This window comes from Oryzias latipes, chromosome 2 (genome assembly GCF_053564925.1).
Source record: "Oryzias latipes strain Hd-rR chromosome 2, Olatipes_Hd-rR_3.1".
In the NCBI taxonomy this organism is placed as follows: domain Eukaryota; kingdom Metazoa; phylum Chordata; class Actinopteri; order Beloniformes; family Adrianichthyidae; genus Oryzias; species Oryzias latipes.
In genome coordinates this window covers 43,740,166-43,754,037 of record NC_136238.1, presented here as the reverse complement: position 1 = coordinate 43,754,037, position 13,872 = coordinate 43,740,166, and the positions used below count along the sequence as shown (strand labels likewise).

The window sequence follows — 13,872 nt, the reverse complement described above, 5'->3', positions numbered from 1 at the left end:
ATGGATGCTCACAATAAGTCAAAAGTGTTCCCACACAGGAGAGCGTAAGGAGATGGGTGGGTCCTCAAGTTCTGGTCTCGCGTCTGCATTAGCCATAGTGCTATAGTTGACATGCTAACTGTCCGTCACCTAATGGCGTCTCGGCGCAAAGTTAATACATTGGGGGGAACAAAAACAAAAAAACAAATAAAATTTAAAAACCAAAATGGTACAAAGGTGAACCGAACCGAAAGTGCTGTACAGAACCGGTTTGGTACAACGACGTGTACTGTTACACCCCTATTACTTGACCTAACAAAGTATATACTGCAGTCATTACTTTTGTTTAAATGTTTATTACATGTTCACTCATCACATTAAAAGTGTTAAAATTAAAGATGTATAAAAAACATTTCAACCATAATGAGGACATTTAAGAATTAGCTCTAATGACTCAAAACAAACAACTCATTTCTATTTGCAGGTACATCTAAAACAATTCATTTTATAAAAAGGTTGTACACATTTTATCAGCAGTAAAACTCTTTGTCTAATATTATTACACAAAGATTAAAATGTATTGATCCATTACTTTTTTGCTTTTGATGTATAGAAGATGAAAACCTAAAAAGAATTCATAGAAAGTAAGAATATCATATTATAACAAATAATCTGTAGAAAACTTCATTTCTACACATTAAATACTCACTTGTGCCTCCCTCTAATGAAGTTACTTCATCAATATGGTATGGAGGCCATCAGATTTTTCCCTCCTGTAAAATAAAGTCTTCGACTGTGGTGCAGAGTTTGAGGTGTAGACTTCTTATCAGAAAAGTTTAGAATTTAGAGTTTACACTAACTCCTTTATTACATTGTAAAGAAAAAGTCTTGTGAGTTCTCATGTGTGATTTGAGATGATGTTTTCGACTAAATTTGTTTTTACATTGTTCACAAGAAAAAGGCCTTTCTCCTGTGTGAGTTCTCATGTGTGTTTTGAAATTAGATATACGACTAAAACTTTTTTTACATTCTATACAAGAAAAAGGCTTTTCTGCTGTGTGAGTTCTCATGTGTGTTTTGAGATTAAATCTATTACTAAAACGTTTTTTACATTCTTTACAAGAAAAAGGCTTTTCTCCTGTGTGAGTTCTCATGTGTGTTTTGAGATGAGATATACGATTAAAACTTTTGTCACATTCTTTACAAGAAAAAGGCTTTTCTCCTGTGTGAGTTCTCATGTGTGTTTTGAGATTAAATCTATTACTAAAATGTTTTTTACATTCTTTACAAGAAAAAGGCTTTTCTCCTGTGTGAGTTCTCATGTGTCTATTGAGAGTAGATCTGTGACTAAAACTTTTCTTACAGTCTTTACAAGAAAATCTCTTATCTTCTGCATGGATTCTTGTGTGAATTCTGAACAGAGATATGTCACAAAAGCTTTTACCACATTCTTTACAGATATAACATCTTTCATCAGACCCAGTTTCCATGTAGTCAGACGGGTTAGTAATTATTCTCGAGATTTTACAAGACCTGATAGAGGAAAGTCTCCCTTTTATCGAAGATTGTTTGTATTTCTTACCAAGATTTGTCTTCTTCCGGTTTTTTCTAACATCAGAGTCACACTGACCTGCTGACATGTGAGAGCTGTCCACACTTTGGACATGACTTCTGTCTCTCATCTTCCTCTGATCTCTGTTCTGTGGGTCTGTCTCTTCATCTGTAGTTGATGTTGATTCTTCATGTTGGTTTCCTTCTTCATCCTGACTATCAGTTACGTTAAAGTTCTGCTGATTGTTTAGATCTGCTTCACTGTTCTCATCTTCCTCATAAGTAGGAATCTCCATCAAGTTATCAGTCTCCTGCTTCAGATCAAGCTGCTCTTCATCCTGACTGATGCAGAGTTCCTCTGGTTCCTCTTTAATTTGTGGAGGTTCTTGTTCCTTTTGAATCTGTAGAGGTTCTTGTTCCTCCTGTTCCCCTTTAGTCTGTGGAGGTTCTGCTTCCTCCTGTTCCACTCTGAAGTTCCTCTGCTGGATGCAGAGATCTTCCTCTTCAGTCATCAAACACTGGGGGAGGGCTGCAGAAACACAAATAGAGGCCTTTTTATATGTTATGGTGACTTCATGCATTGCTAAGTACCAATACCATTTTACATAGAATCATTCAAAATATGCACAATAAAAAACTTTTAATGTTTTAAAATAAGTTTCTTGTTTTCTTTAGCACAACAGTATAAAACTGTCCTCTGCAGGGCTCCAGACTAACTTTTTTCACCAGGAGCACTGTGACCCCCAACTGAAAATTTTAGGGGCACAACCAGAAAATTTAGGGGCGCATACCGTAAATCAACATTCTAACCAAATCTACTAATTTCCACTGTATTACTAATAAATACTTTAATAATAGCTGCAGAAATTACAATGTGCTGTTTCAAATTCAGTGTCACATTTTATTCTGCACTTTTGAAAATGCAACAACAGGTAAACTGACAGCACCATCACTGTCATGACAGAACAAATAGTAAAGAAAACGGAATGAAATTCATCTTGGTGACACCAAATAGGTGCAGCCAAGATGCACAATCAGCGTCTTTGAGATCACCAGGTGGACTCAACGCTGCGCCGATCCCCCGGTGTGAGACATATATTTTTGTTTTTGCTCCAACATACCCTGTCAATCATCAAAAAAAATATCACTAGAAAGGGAGCGAATGCAGCTGGAAATTTAGTACTGAACTTACTGAAAGCTGCCCTGATGACTACAAAACAATGCATTATGGGACATTTGTCCTGGTGGGTTTTGTAGTTGAGTGATCAATTAAAATAATTTAAAACACCAATGTCATGGGTTGGGATGGCTCGAGAGCCGGTTGGACCCAGATGCAGAGGCAGGAGGCAAACGGGTTCAGGGCTAGGGGTTTAATAGAAACAAAAAGCGCTGCAGAGCAAGATGACAAAAAGAAAACTAAAACTCACTGTGGCGTGGCGAGGGACAAGGAACAAGGCATGGCATGACAAGAACACCAGACAGGAATACTAATGGACCAACACAGGAGGAAGGCAGAGGCCAAGACTTAAATACAGACAGGGCAGACAAGACACAGGTGGACACGATCAGGGCTGATGGGGAACAAAGGAAGTAAAACTCAAGAAAACAGACAAGACAGGAGACTTTCAAAATAAAACAGGAAACATAAACAAGACAGAACAAGGACAAGAAATTCAAATCATGACAACCAACTTATTAAAAAAGCCTACATATATTACAAAACATTAAAAATAAATATAAAATATATAGCCCCGTTAGCTATCACGCATGTAGGTGTGGGACGTTTATTCTCGTCAGCTGATCCGACTCCTGCGGAGCGGTGAGCTGCATTGACAGCTGTGCATGAAAACCGTTTGGTTGGGGTTGATACGCCGCCTCGCGCCTAACCGTAACCATAACCGTAACCCTCCTTCGGGTCTGTACGGCCCAGAGAAAAGTTCAGCACTGACTGCATGTATTTAGAAAATTACGAGCGAATAGATACATTCTAAAAAGGAAAGTAAGGAACTCCTTAATGTGGGCCGAGGACGGGGCTGTCAGGCTTCCTGCTTTAAATGTTCTCCTGCTTTCAAGCCCGGTGTGGGTACCGGATCGACTCGGGCTGCCAGATCGCCTTGGGGTCCTTCGAACAAAGATGACGTTACACTACTTGATTGGCTGTAAGTTGGCACTATGATGTATAAGATAGTGATTGGTCAGTTACAGTTAGAGTGAACGATAATACTATAATTTTCCGTTATTCGTGAGAAACGTATGAGTATTACATCGAAATTTTATTTTTGGTTGTTTGTTTTGATAAAACATGAAGAACAAATAAAAATTTAGCAAAAAAGTGTGCTGTTTTTTGTAATTCGTTTTTTAATGCTTTCAAGAAGTTTTAAACAGGAAATATAAACTTTGCAATCATAACTGCTAAATTCAATGAAGCTCTGTAATTCCATAGTGTGGAATTCGATTAATGCTTAGGACTGTAGGCTGCTCCTTTTGATTATAGATATCAACATGACAATGTTTTTTATTGAGATAAAAAAATGGAAACTGGCATTTGGGAGAATTAAATCAGACTGCACACCATAAATAAATATTGTTTTCATACAGTCATACATTTGCTCAAATTGGAAAAATAAGTTTATATTGCTAATGGTTCTCCATTTAAAAAATAAACAGAACAAATATGTTCTTAAAGTACAGCGACTAGGTAACGTCGCTAAGTAGTAAAATCGCTAAGTAGTTTGAATAGTTTGTCCAACTGGTGTTGCCGTAGAGCAGTGCTTCTCAATTATTTTTTGCCAGGCCCCCCCTAGGAAAAGAAAATGTTTCGCGCCCCCCCTGACCCCCCCCCCCCATAACCCCCCCCCCCCACACACACACACAGACACACTCGCGCGGTGACAATACATCAGGTCAGTATCTATAAAATTTGTATACCTAAAATTGTATCTTTTAACACTAACAAAAGAAAAAAGAAAAATAAATCCACTTTCAACAAATATTAACTTTATTTAGCCACAGAAACCCTGTTCTAGTCTAAAACAGAAAAGAAGCTGAAAGTACCTGAAATAAAAAAAATCTGTCATTCCTTATTTAAACTAGAAACATTTTGACCAACTGAACCATTTGATGCTGAAAAAAATAATTCAATCAATAAATAATATTAAATCTAAATTGATCTGAAACATTAACACAGCAGCACCAATATATTTAACGTTTTTAGTCTGAAGAAATAGGTAAAAACGTGCTGATTTTTTTTTTCTAAATGACGGATTGTTTATTTCTGATCTCATAAAAGTGCAGCTGTTTTCCTGCATTACCTGCTGTCTTTATGTCTGTCTGACACTAACTAAACCACAGGCAGACAAAGAAAACATGGATGGAAAATAAAGACACGTCATCAAAATGTCTACAATAGTTCATAAAGAATGACATTGTTAGCATGAGCTTAGGAATCTAAGGGCAGCGGTGATCTTGGGCAACAGGCAGCGGTAGCAGTGGTCCGCGTGCCCCGATTCCCCTGGCAGACAGGGCCCACACCACCCCTCCCCTTTCGTTCTCACTCGCGCAGCCGCGGACAGACAGAACAGACAATAGGAACCGAATAGTGGACCAGATTATTTTCCAAGCACTGAGCCGCTGTCACCGCTGCCCCCACGTTAAATTTGCGCACCGGACAAACCTGTGCCTAAAACCGCCACCACCGCGCGCCCCCCCTGGCATCGCTTCGTGCCCCCCCCTGGGGGCGCGCCCCACTATTTGAGAAGCACTGCCGTAGAGTGACGTCAGCATTGGTCGAAGGACCCCGAGAAGATCCGGCAGCCTGAGTCGATCCGGTACCCACACCGGTCATTGTCACGCCCCCAAGAGTCATTGACCCCACTATGATTGGTTGGTTGGTTGGTCAGTTCAATTCAATTCAATTCAATTCAATTTTATTTGTATAGCCCAAAATCACAACAACAGTCGTCTCGATGGGCTTCGAAGTAAAACATGAACTCAAAAGGATCATGAATACAAAGAGTTCAATAGGAAAATACAAAAATGGACTAACAAACTGACTAAGCTATTCTGGCATCCCTGCCCTTAGACCCCCCTTCGCGGTAAGGAAAAACTCCCAAAAAAACCGGATTCCGGAAAAAACGAAGAAACCTCAGGGGTGCCCACATGAAGGAGGGATCCTCCCCCAGGACGGACAGGCGATGTACCAGAACTCTTAGAGAAGAATTAACTTATCTAAATCTACAACTACATATATAAAGTCCAGCAGACGAGCTTCATCCAGTCGTGGTTGTGGGGACAGTCAAAGGCGCGAGTCGAGCCTGAGACAGGAACCACAGCCAGGAGCAGGAGCAGAGACGCACGACAAGGAAAAAGTGTGATTCATACAAACCGGCGGGACCCATTGACATTAAACTTTCATATTAAGGCAGGGGCCGCAAATAAGATAAGATATAAGATAAGATATCCCTTTATTAGTCCCACGATGGGGAAATTTCCTTGTTGCAGCAGCAGTACAGGAACAGAGAGCAATATGTAAAGAAAAAAGAAAAACTATGGAGTCAATATACACACATATGTACACAATCTACACATATATTTCCAAATTGCACAGGATGATCATATATCGGTTATTGCACAGCGTAAAAGAAATATGACAGAGCCAATGATGTTGCTTAACGTGGTTTACTGATCAGATCAAAATCTTTTAAAGATTTTTAAGACAAAGTACAAAACCAGAGGTGACCGGTCGTTCCAGGGAATAGCCCCCAGACTCTGGAATGCCCTCCCTCTGTCCCTTCGTGTGGCTGACACCGTCGATTCTTTTAAAAGTCAACTGAAGACACTTTTATTCAAAAATGCTTTTAGCTGACTGGTTTTATTGTTACTTTTGTTCTATGTTTATTTTTTTTTCAATTTAGTTTTGCTTACATTATATTTAATTGATTGTTTTTCTGCTTTTACTGGGTTGTATATTTTTTATTGTTCAGCGCTTTGTGATTTTATCTGTGAAAGGCGCTATATAAATAAAACTTACTTACTTACTTACTTACTTACTGGGAGCAGCTAAGGTTGTATTGTCTAATGGCAGCAGGTAGAAACGACCTACCTGACCTACCTAGAAACGAAAATAGCCCGCAGGCCGCGAGTTTGAGGCCCCTGCTGTAGACTCTGGCACTGGTACACTAGCCGTAGGTCAGAATAACGAATCATTAGTTCACCTGCTCATAGCTCAGACGCACGCACATATCAGGTTGTGTTTATATTTGTCTGTTTCCTTCCCATCATTGGGGAGACCAGGCCAGGGGTCTGGAGCCCTGCTCTACACCTGCCCCTTATAAGGAGAGCTGTTTCAGTCAATAACTTGTAGTCTGAACTAGAGCTGTGACGGTGTCGGATTTTTGCTAACCGCGGTGATGAAGCACCAGGGGGCGCGATGTCGCGGTTAACTGAAGCCCCCCCCCAAAAAAACCCCCAAATCCCCTGGTGGCCGCATCAGAAATAAATACAACGTATTTTCTTTATTAACAAATAACAGTAACAACTAACTACTACCCATCTAGCTAATGAACTAACTATATAGCCTATATAGGTGTTGTGGATTGACTGTGACTGTGTGGGTCAGCGCTGTGTGTTTCGAGTGCGTGTTGATTCCTCTGCAGCGGACCGCTCTCTAGCTGCAGGTGAGCCTTCACCTGTGCTCTCTGGTACAGACATCTTTTCAGAATATTATATATTGCCCAGTAATAAACAGACTGCAGACACACACCTTTCCGGTAGCCATGAAGCCTGACACCCATGAAGAACACGGGGCAAGAGGCCTTTATTCATACAGACACATAACTTTGCGCCGCACAAAATAGTTCCCAAACAAATCATGTAGTGATATTCATGGAAATCTAACAGTGTGCGTTCATGTTCGGTGTTACCCCCCCCCCCCAACACAAAATCCTCCGGCAGGCGGCCATGTCGCGCACTTAAGAACGCACGCAGCTTGTAATGGAAATGAATACAATGGAAATTAATAATTAGAAAGCAGTAAATTTGTCGTATTTCCTTGCGAGACGGAAACTTCTGTTGTAGAATGTGTGTGTGCTTCTGAAAGCGCGCGCCTGTTTGTGTGTAAAGGGAGCCGCGTGTCACGTGCAGCGCAGAGGCAGACAGTGAGAGCGCGGGCGCGGTGGGAGAAAAGGAGACAACAGTCTGAAGGAAAGAAGGAAAGTCTGAACACAGGACTAGCAGAAAAAGGAAATTATCAGTAAAGATGAATGCGTTTAATGTGTTTATTATAGTTCCAAACACGCACCATATGCAAAAAGTAAAAAAAAAAGTGACACGCACCATATGCAAAAAGTAAAAAAAAAAAGTGTGGTGATGCGGTTATCGTCACAGCCCTAAAATGAATACAATGGAAATTAATAATTAGAACGCAGTAAATTTGTTGTATTTCCTTGCGAGACAGAAACTTCGGTTTTAGAAAAAGGATTTGTGCTTCTGAAAGCGCGCGCCTGTTTGTCTGTAAAGGGAGCCGCGTGTCACGTGCAGCGCAGAGCGCACGCCGACAACAGAGAGTGACAGGCACTGTGGGAGAGAAGGAGAGAACAGTCTGAAAGAAACAAGGAAAGTCTGAACACAGGACTAGCAGAAAAAGGAAATTTTCAGCAAAGATGAATGTGTTTAATGTGTTTATTATAGTTCCAATCACGCACCATATGTAAAACGTAAAAAAAAAAAAATAAATAAAAAAAAAGTGCGGTGAAGTAGAGATGACCTCATCGCGGTGATGCGGTTATCGTCACAGCCCTAGTCTGAACCAGTAAAAGATAGAAAATAACATTTTTGATTGATTGATTTTTGATTTATTTCAAGTATTCCAGTTAACGCAATAAATAATTTACACATTACAGAAATATTTAAATGCATAGTTTAAAAAGACAGAAAATAAAACAAAACAAAAAAGTTACTTAAATCACATTTGCTTAATTAAATACAGTGATTTTCTTTGTGTTTTTTAAGGAAATGAAATTGCAGATAAGTAATTCATAAAGGGTACAAACAGGTCTTTAATGTTATATAACTGTATACTCTAAATCCTGCTGAGATAAATAGGACAGTTTTACTAGAAAGGGGACGAAGGGATTAATAGAAAATATACTTTTAACCTGATTCTGTCTCCAATTAATTTTATATGAAATTACAAATAGGAAAACAGTCTGAAAACAAATAGAATGTTTTGGATTTTTGTAATTATTGACAGTGAAGATGCAGGTATTTGTAGCAGTAACGTGCAGTCATAATCGTGATAAAATAGAAAAAGGTAAATTATGTACCGGAATTTCCGGATTACAGAGCGCACCCGATTACAAGCCGCACCCACCCATTTTCACTTCTTTTGTACATACACAAGCCGCATCAGTGTACAAGTAGCATGCATTAAGCAACATCGTCAGCCTGACAAAGCATGTCCTGACTCCCAGACTGGGTGCAATTTTTAACCTCACTGTGGGAGGAGACAGCATTGCGTCAGCTCATGTGTTTGAAAACACCCATGTCTGCCAAACAACATGGACCTCAATTCTGTTCACAAGTTCCTCAGTTATGGGTTTTTTTGTGTGTGTGTTTAGTTTTTTTTACTTATTGACAATCTAGGTATCATACATAAAATCACAAACAGTAACCATATAATCAACATTACATCCCTCAGTTATGATGAGGAAATTTACATCCAGGTTTCCCCAATTCCCATGAGTCTTAGGGGCTAAAGGCGGGTCTAACCCCAGGCCACACCGATGTCAGCGTTTAAAGAATGAGCAAGGAGCAGCAGTGGATGGAGGGGCGAACTAGAGAGCAGCTCTCCTTCCGCTTGTGTCGCATCAGCATTGTGGTAGTAACAAGGCTGGTTAAAAAAAACACACCAGTTAAACAAAGAAGCGGCGACTGAAAAGCCCGCGCCTCAGCGCGGCGCGTGCGTCAGAATCTTCCTTCCACATAGGGCTGTGACAATAACCGCATCACCGCACTTTTTTTATGCACTTTTTACGTTTTGCATATGGTGCGTGATAGGAACTATAATAAACACATTCATCTTTGCTGATAATTTCCTTTTTCTGCTAGTCCTGTGTTCAGACTTTCCTTCTTTCTTTCAGACTGTTATCTCCTTTTCTCCGACTGCGCCTGTCACTCTCTCATAGGCGCGCGCTCTCACTGTCTGCCACTGTGCTGCACGTGACACATGACTCCCTTTACAGTTACACAAACAGGTGCGCGCTTTCAGAAGCACACGTCCTCATTCTACAACAGAAGTTTCGCAAGGAAATAAGACAAATTAACTGCTTTCTAATTATTCATTTCCATTACAAGCTGCGTGCGTTCTTAAGTGCGCGACACGGCTGCCCACCGGAGGATTTTGTGTTGGGGTGGGTGGTATTACTGTTGTCCTTCACTCTGTAGCACCAAACATGAACGTGCACTGTTAGATTTCCATGAAAATAACTACATGCTTTGTTTGGGAACTATTTTTTGCAGCGTAACGTTACGTGTCTGTATAAACAAAGGCGGAGCCTCCTGCCCCGCGTTCTTCATGGGTGTCAGGCTCATAGCTACCGGAAAGGTGACAAAGTGTCTGCAGTCTGTTTATTACTGGGCAATATATCATATTCTGAGAAGACGTCTGTACCAGAGAGCACAGGTGAAACTTGCTTGCAGCTCCAGAGCGGTCAACTGCAGAGGAATCAACACACACACCCAACACACGTGTGCGCATTCCTACTATTCCTACACAAGACGCTAGGCGCTCACACACACTGGGTGATCTCAAACACGCTTATTGTGTTAAGTATTGTTTGAAACTGTGAAATGACCGAAAGGTTACTATGTAATCATTTTGTTACTAAGCAACTTTTTTTATTCTAAATGTATGGTATTTTGTTTACCATTTGTACTGTCATGACAGTGATGCTGCTGTCAGTTTAACTTCTAACTGCAGAATAAAATGTGACACTGAAGTAAACAGCACATTGTAATTTCTGCATCTATTATTAAAGTATTTATTAGTAATACAGTGGAAATTAGTAGATTTGGTTAGAATGTTGATTTACGGTATGCGCCCCTAAATTTTCTGGTTGTGCTCCTAAAACTTTCAGTTGGGGCCACAGTGCTCCTAGTGAAAAAAGTTATCCTGGAGCCCTGTTTTTTTTCTTGATTGATGGAGATTAAAAAAAAAAACTCCTTATTGTAAAGGTAGAGGTTGCAAGTCTGATATAAGAAACATTAAAAAAGCCACTTTTTTGTTGTAACTTGATCTTTTTCTTCACCACAATGTCACAGATTTCAATAAAAACACCTCAAAAATCAGGCTTTTCAGAGCAATTATTAGGTTAGATTAAAAATAGATTCATTGAATTACTTAATAACAGGTAATGGTTGATTAATCACACAAATTATTCATCTCGTGACAGTTCTGTCATAATTCACTTTTTGGAAATATTTTAAAGCTTCATTTAATAAATTATTTTCTTAACAGAAATATAAAGTATTTTGTTAAACAGTGAAGTGGAACTTTGTGGTTCTTGTTGGGTTTTGGTCTGGAAGAAACTGGATCAAATGGTTCTTTTAGTGTTAAAGGTTCCAGACTCTTGATCTCCACTGAAGCTATGAGTCTGAAATGTCATTCCACAGACAAACCATCAACAAAATGATCCTGATGCTGCTGATGTTCTTCTGGAAGTGAAGCAAATCTCAGCAGAACTGAAATCACTGACATTAAACAGCCTGAACATTCATGGAGCTGAACTGGACACAGAAAAACCTCCCTGTTGTGTTTCCACCCACCAATGAGGAGCAGTTTGATGAAGATGAAGCTGCACTGGAGGAAGAATCAGTCCAGAAAAGATGGAGAACAATTCTGACACTAAGCAGTTTTTCACTGATGTGTTCAGGTTGGAATCTTTTCTGTCTGCAGATCCATGAGCAGGACCCTGTCTTTGGGTTTTAGCTTGAAATGTAGTTTTGGAAATAGAATCTGTCTGAATGTCTGGAATTGGAGACATGGAGACATCAAAGAGGTTTAGATGGATTTTGGGTTTGACAGAGAAATCTGCTTAAAAAGAACGGAACTACAAACTTAGAACCACAGACGACAAAACAGATTGGACTTTTTTATCTGCTAACAATTTTCTCTTTGATCTGTTAAGGTTTCCTGTTTGTTGTTAGCTGGAGGGACTAACTAAGATCATCTGATTTGAAGAATGTTGTCGGCTGCACTGACCAACAATGTCTTCTGTCTTTTCAACTGGAAGGGACAGAAGAGACTCTTCCAGGACACGCTGTTGATGGACTGCATGTTTGGAGAGCTTGAAGCTCAAGATAGAACCGTTGTTGAAGTGAACATACCGATAGTGTGGAGATGAAGATCAGAGTCACACTGACCTGCTGACATGTGAGAGCTGTCCACACTTTGGACATGACTTCTGTCCCTCCTCTTCCTCTGATCTCTGTTCTGTGGCTCTGTCTCTTCATCTGTAGTTGATGTTGATTCTGTCTCTTCATCTGTAGTTGATGTTGATTCTTCATGTTGGTTTCCTTCTTCATCCTGACTATCAGTTACATTAAAGCTCTGCTGATTGTTTAGATCTGCTTCACTGTTCTCATCTTCCTCATAAGTAGGAATCTCCATCAAGGTATCAGTCTCCTGCTTCAGATCAAGATGCTCTTCATCCTGACTGATGCAAAAATCCCCTGGTTCTTCTGTAATTTGTGGAGGTTCTGGTTCCTCCTGTTCCTCTTGAATCTGTGGAGGTTCTGGTTCCTCCTGTTCCTCTTTAATCTGTGGAGGTTCTGGTTCCTCCTGTTCCTCTTGAATCTGTGGAGGTTCTGGTTCCTCCTGTTCCACTCTGAAGTTCCTCTGCTGGTTGCAGAGATCTTCCTCTTCAGTCATCCAATGCTGGGGGAGGACTGCAGGGACACAAACACAACAAGGAGCCTTTTATACGTTTCCAGGGTCCTCATTTATAAACGTTGCGTATGCACAAAAGAAGCCGTACGCCACTCTCTACGGAATAATTGAGATTTATAAAAAGCAAACTTGACTGGAAAATGTGCGGTCCTTCAAGCTCTGACCCAGGCGTACGCACAAAAATGGGTGAAATGAGAAACGGCGACACCGTCGGCAGATGGAAGGAACACGTGAAAGTGAAAATGACAATCCTGCCTCTCATAAATAACATGAAGACTTCACAAAAGCATGTCTGACAATTCATAGCCTACACGAACACCTGTTTGATCGATCAGCAGTGAAACAAACAAAAAGAAATCAAACGAAAATTACAACAGAAATTCAAATGAACACATATTTGCAGAAAGAAAAAAGTGAAATATGTTCTACAATATTGGCATGTTGTGCAATTCATCCTCATGAATAATATAGTTAACAGAACGAAATAATGTACAAAACTGATATTCTCGTTAATGTGTCCGTCTGGCGGAGCAGATATCGGTGCGGGTGTGCGGACGGACGGAAAGACGTATTAATTGTCCACTGGGGAAAGTTGTTTTCATATTAAAACATTTCTTCATAAGCTACGGAATTATGGTATTCATGCATATGCCTTTAGTTTGTTTTATTTTTGATAAAACAATGTATGGCGTATGTCTCAAACATTCAGAAAGCAACAAGAAATTACATTTGATGAACATTTTCCCATTTCCACGTCGATTATTACCGACATCTGTAGCTTGTCAGATGCAATAAATGGATGGAAATAAAATGCCCCATCACGATGCGTAATGACGCACAATGGCTGATCTTGCGCTTTTAGAAGATGTGGCAAATGGAAGAATTCTGAGTAAACGCATCTTTAGACAGCAAGAAGACTTGCTGGCAAAAGAGGAGGAGTGGCTTATAAACCGGTTCCGACTAGGGTTGTGGCGATGGACGATACCATCGTCCATCGTGATGGGTGACTGACATCGCGATGGAGAGACACCATTGTGATGCCACGCCCCCGCCACGCTGCGAGTCGACACCATAAGCAGCGGTTACATGTGCAAAATATCTTGATAAGGATTATTGGTCAGATTAGAATCCAACCGTGGACTTGGGCCCAGAAAACCATTTTTTAGATTATAAAAATGTTCACATGGGTCACACTTTCGGTCGGAATAAATCATTCGCACATGAGTAGTAGTGTTTTTAAAAACCGGAAGCGAAACTTAGTTCCGCCGAGCGGCTACATACGTCAGCTCGGTAATATACGAGATGATCTCCTAAACGTGCTTTTATTAATGTTACGGTTATTATAAAGTACCTGTTCGCTCATCATTTTTATTTTAATCCATGTGGTCAGTGTTTTT

The 13,872-nt window shown here is 40.2% G+C and overlaps 1 protein-coding gene across 1 annotated transcript in view; it reads right to left on the bottom strand.

Annotated features, from left to right (window-relative positions):
• Positions 1–319: 319 nt before the first annotated feature.
• LOC144988848 (uncharacterized) overlaps positions 320–13,872 on the bottom strand; it is a 44,246-nt gene continuing 30,693 nt past the window's right edge. Inside the window, exons 3-4 of the mRNA XM_078939939.1 lie at positions 11,950–12,474; positions 320–2,059 (exon numbers count right to left, since the gene is read on the bottom strand). Coding sequence (XP_078796065.1) covers positions 816–2,059; positions 11,950–12,474 — 1,769 coding nt within the window. The 3' untranslated portion in view covers positions 320–815. The remainder of the gene's footprint in view (positions 2,060–11,949; positions 12,475–13,872) is intronic.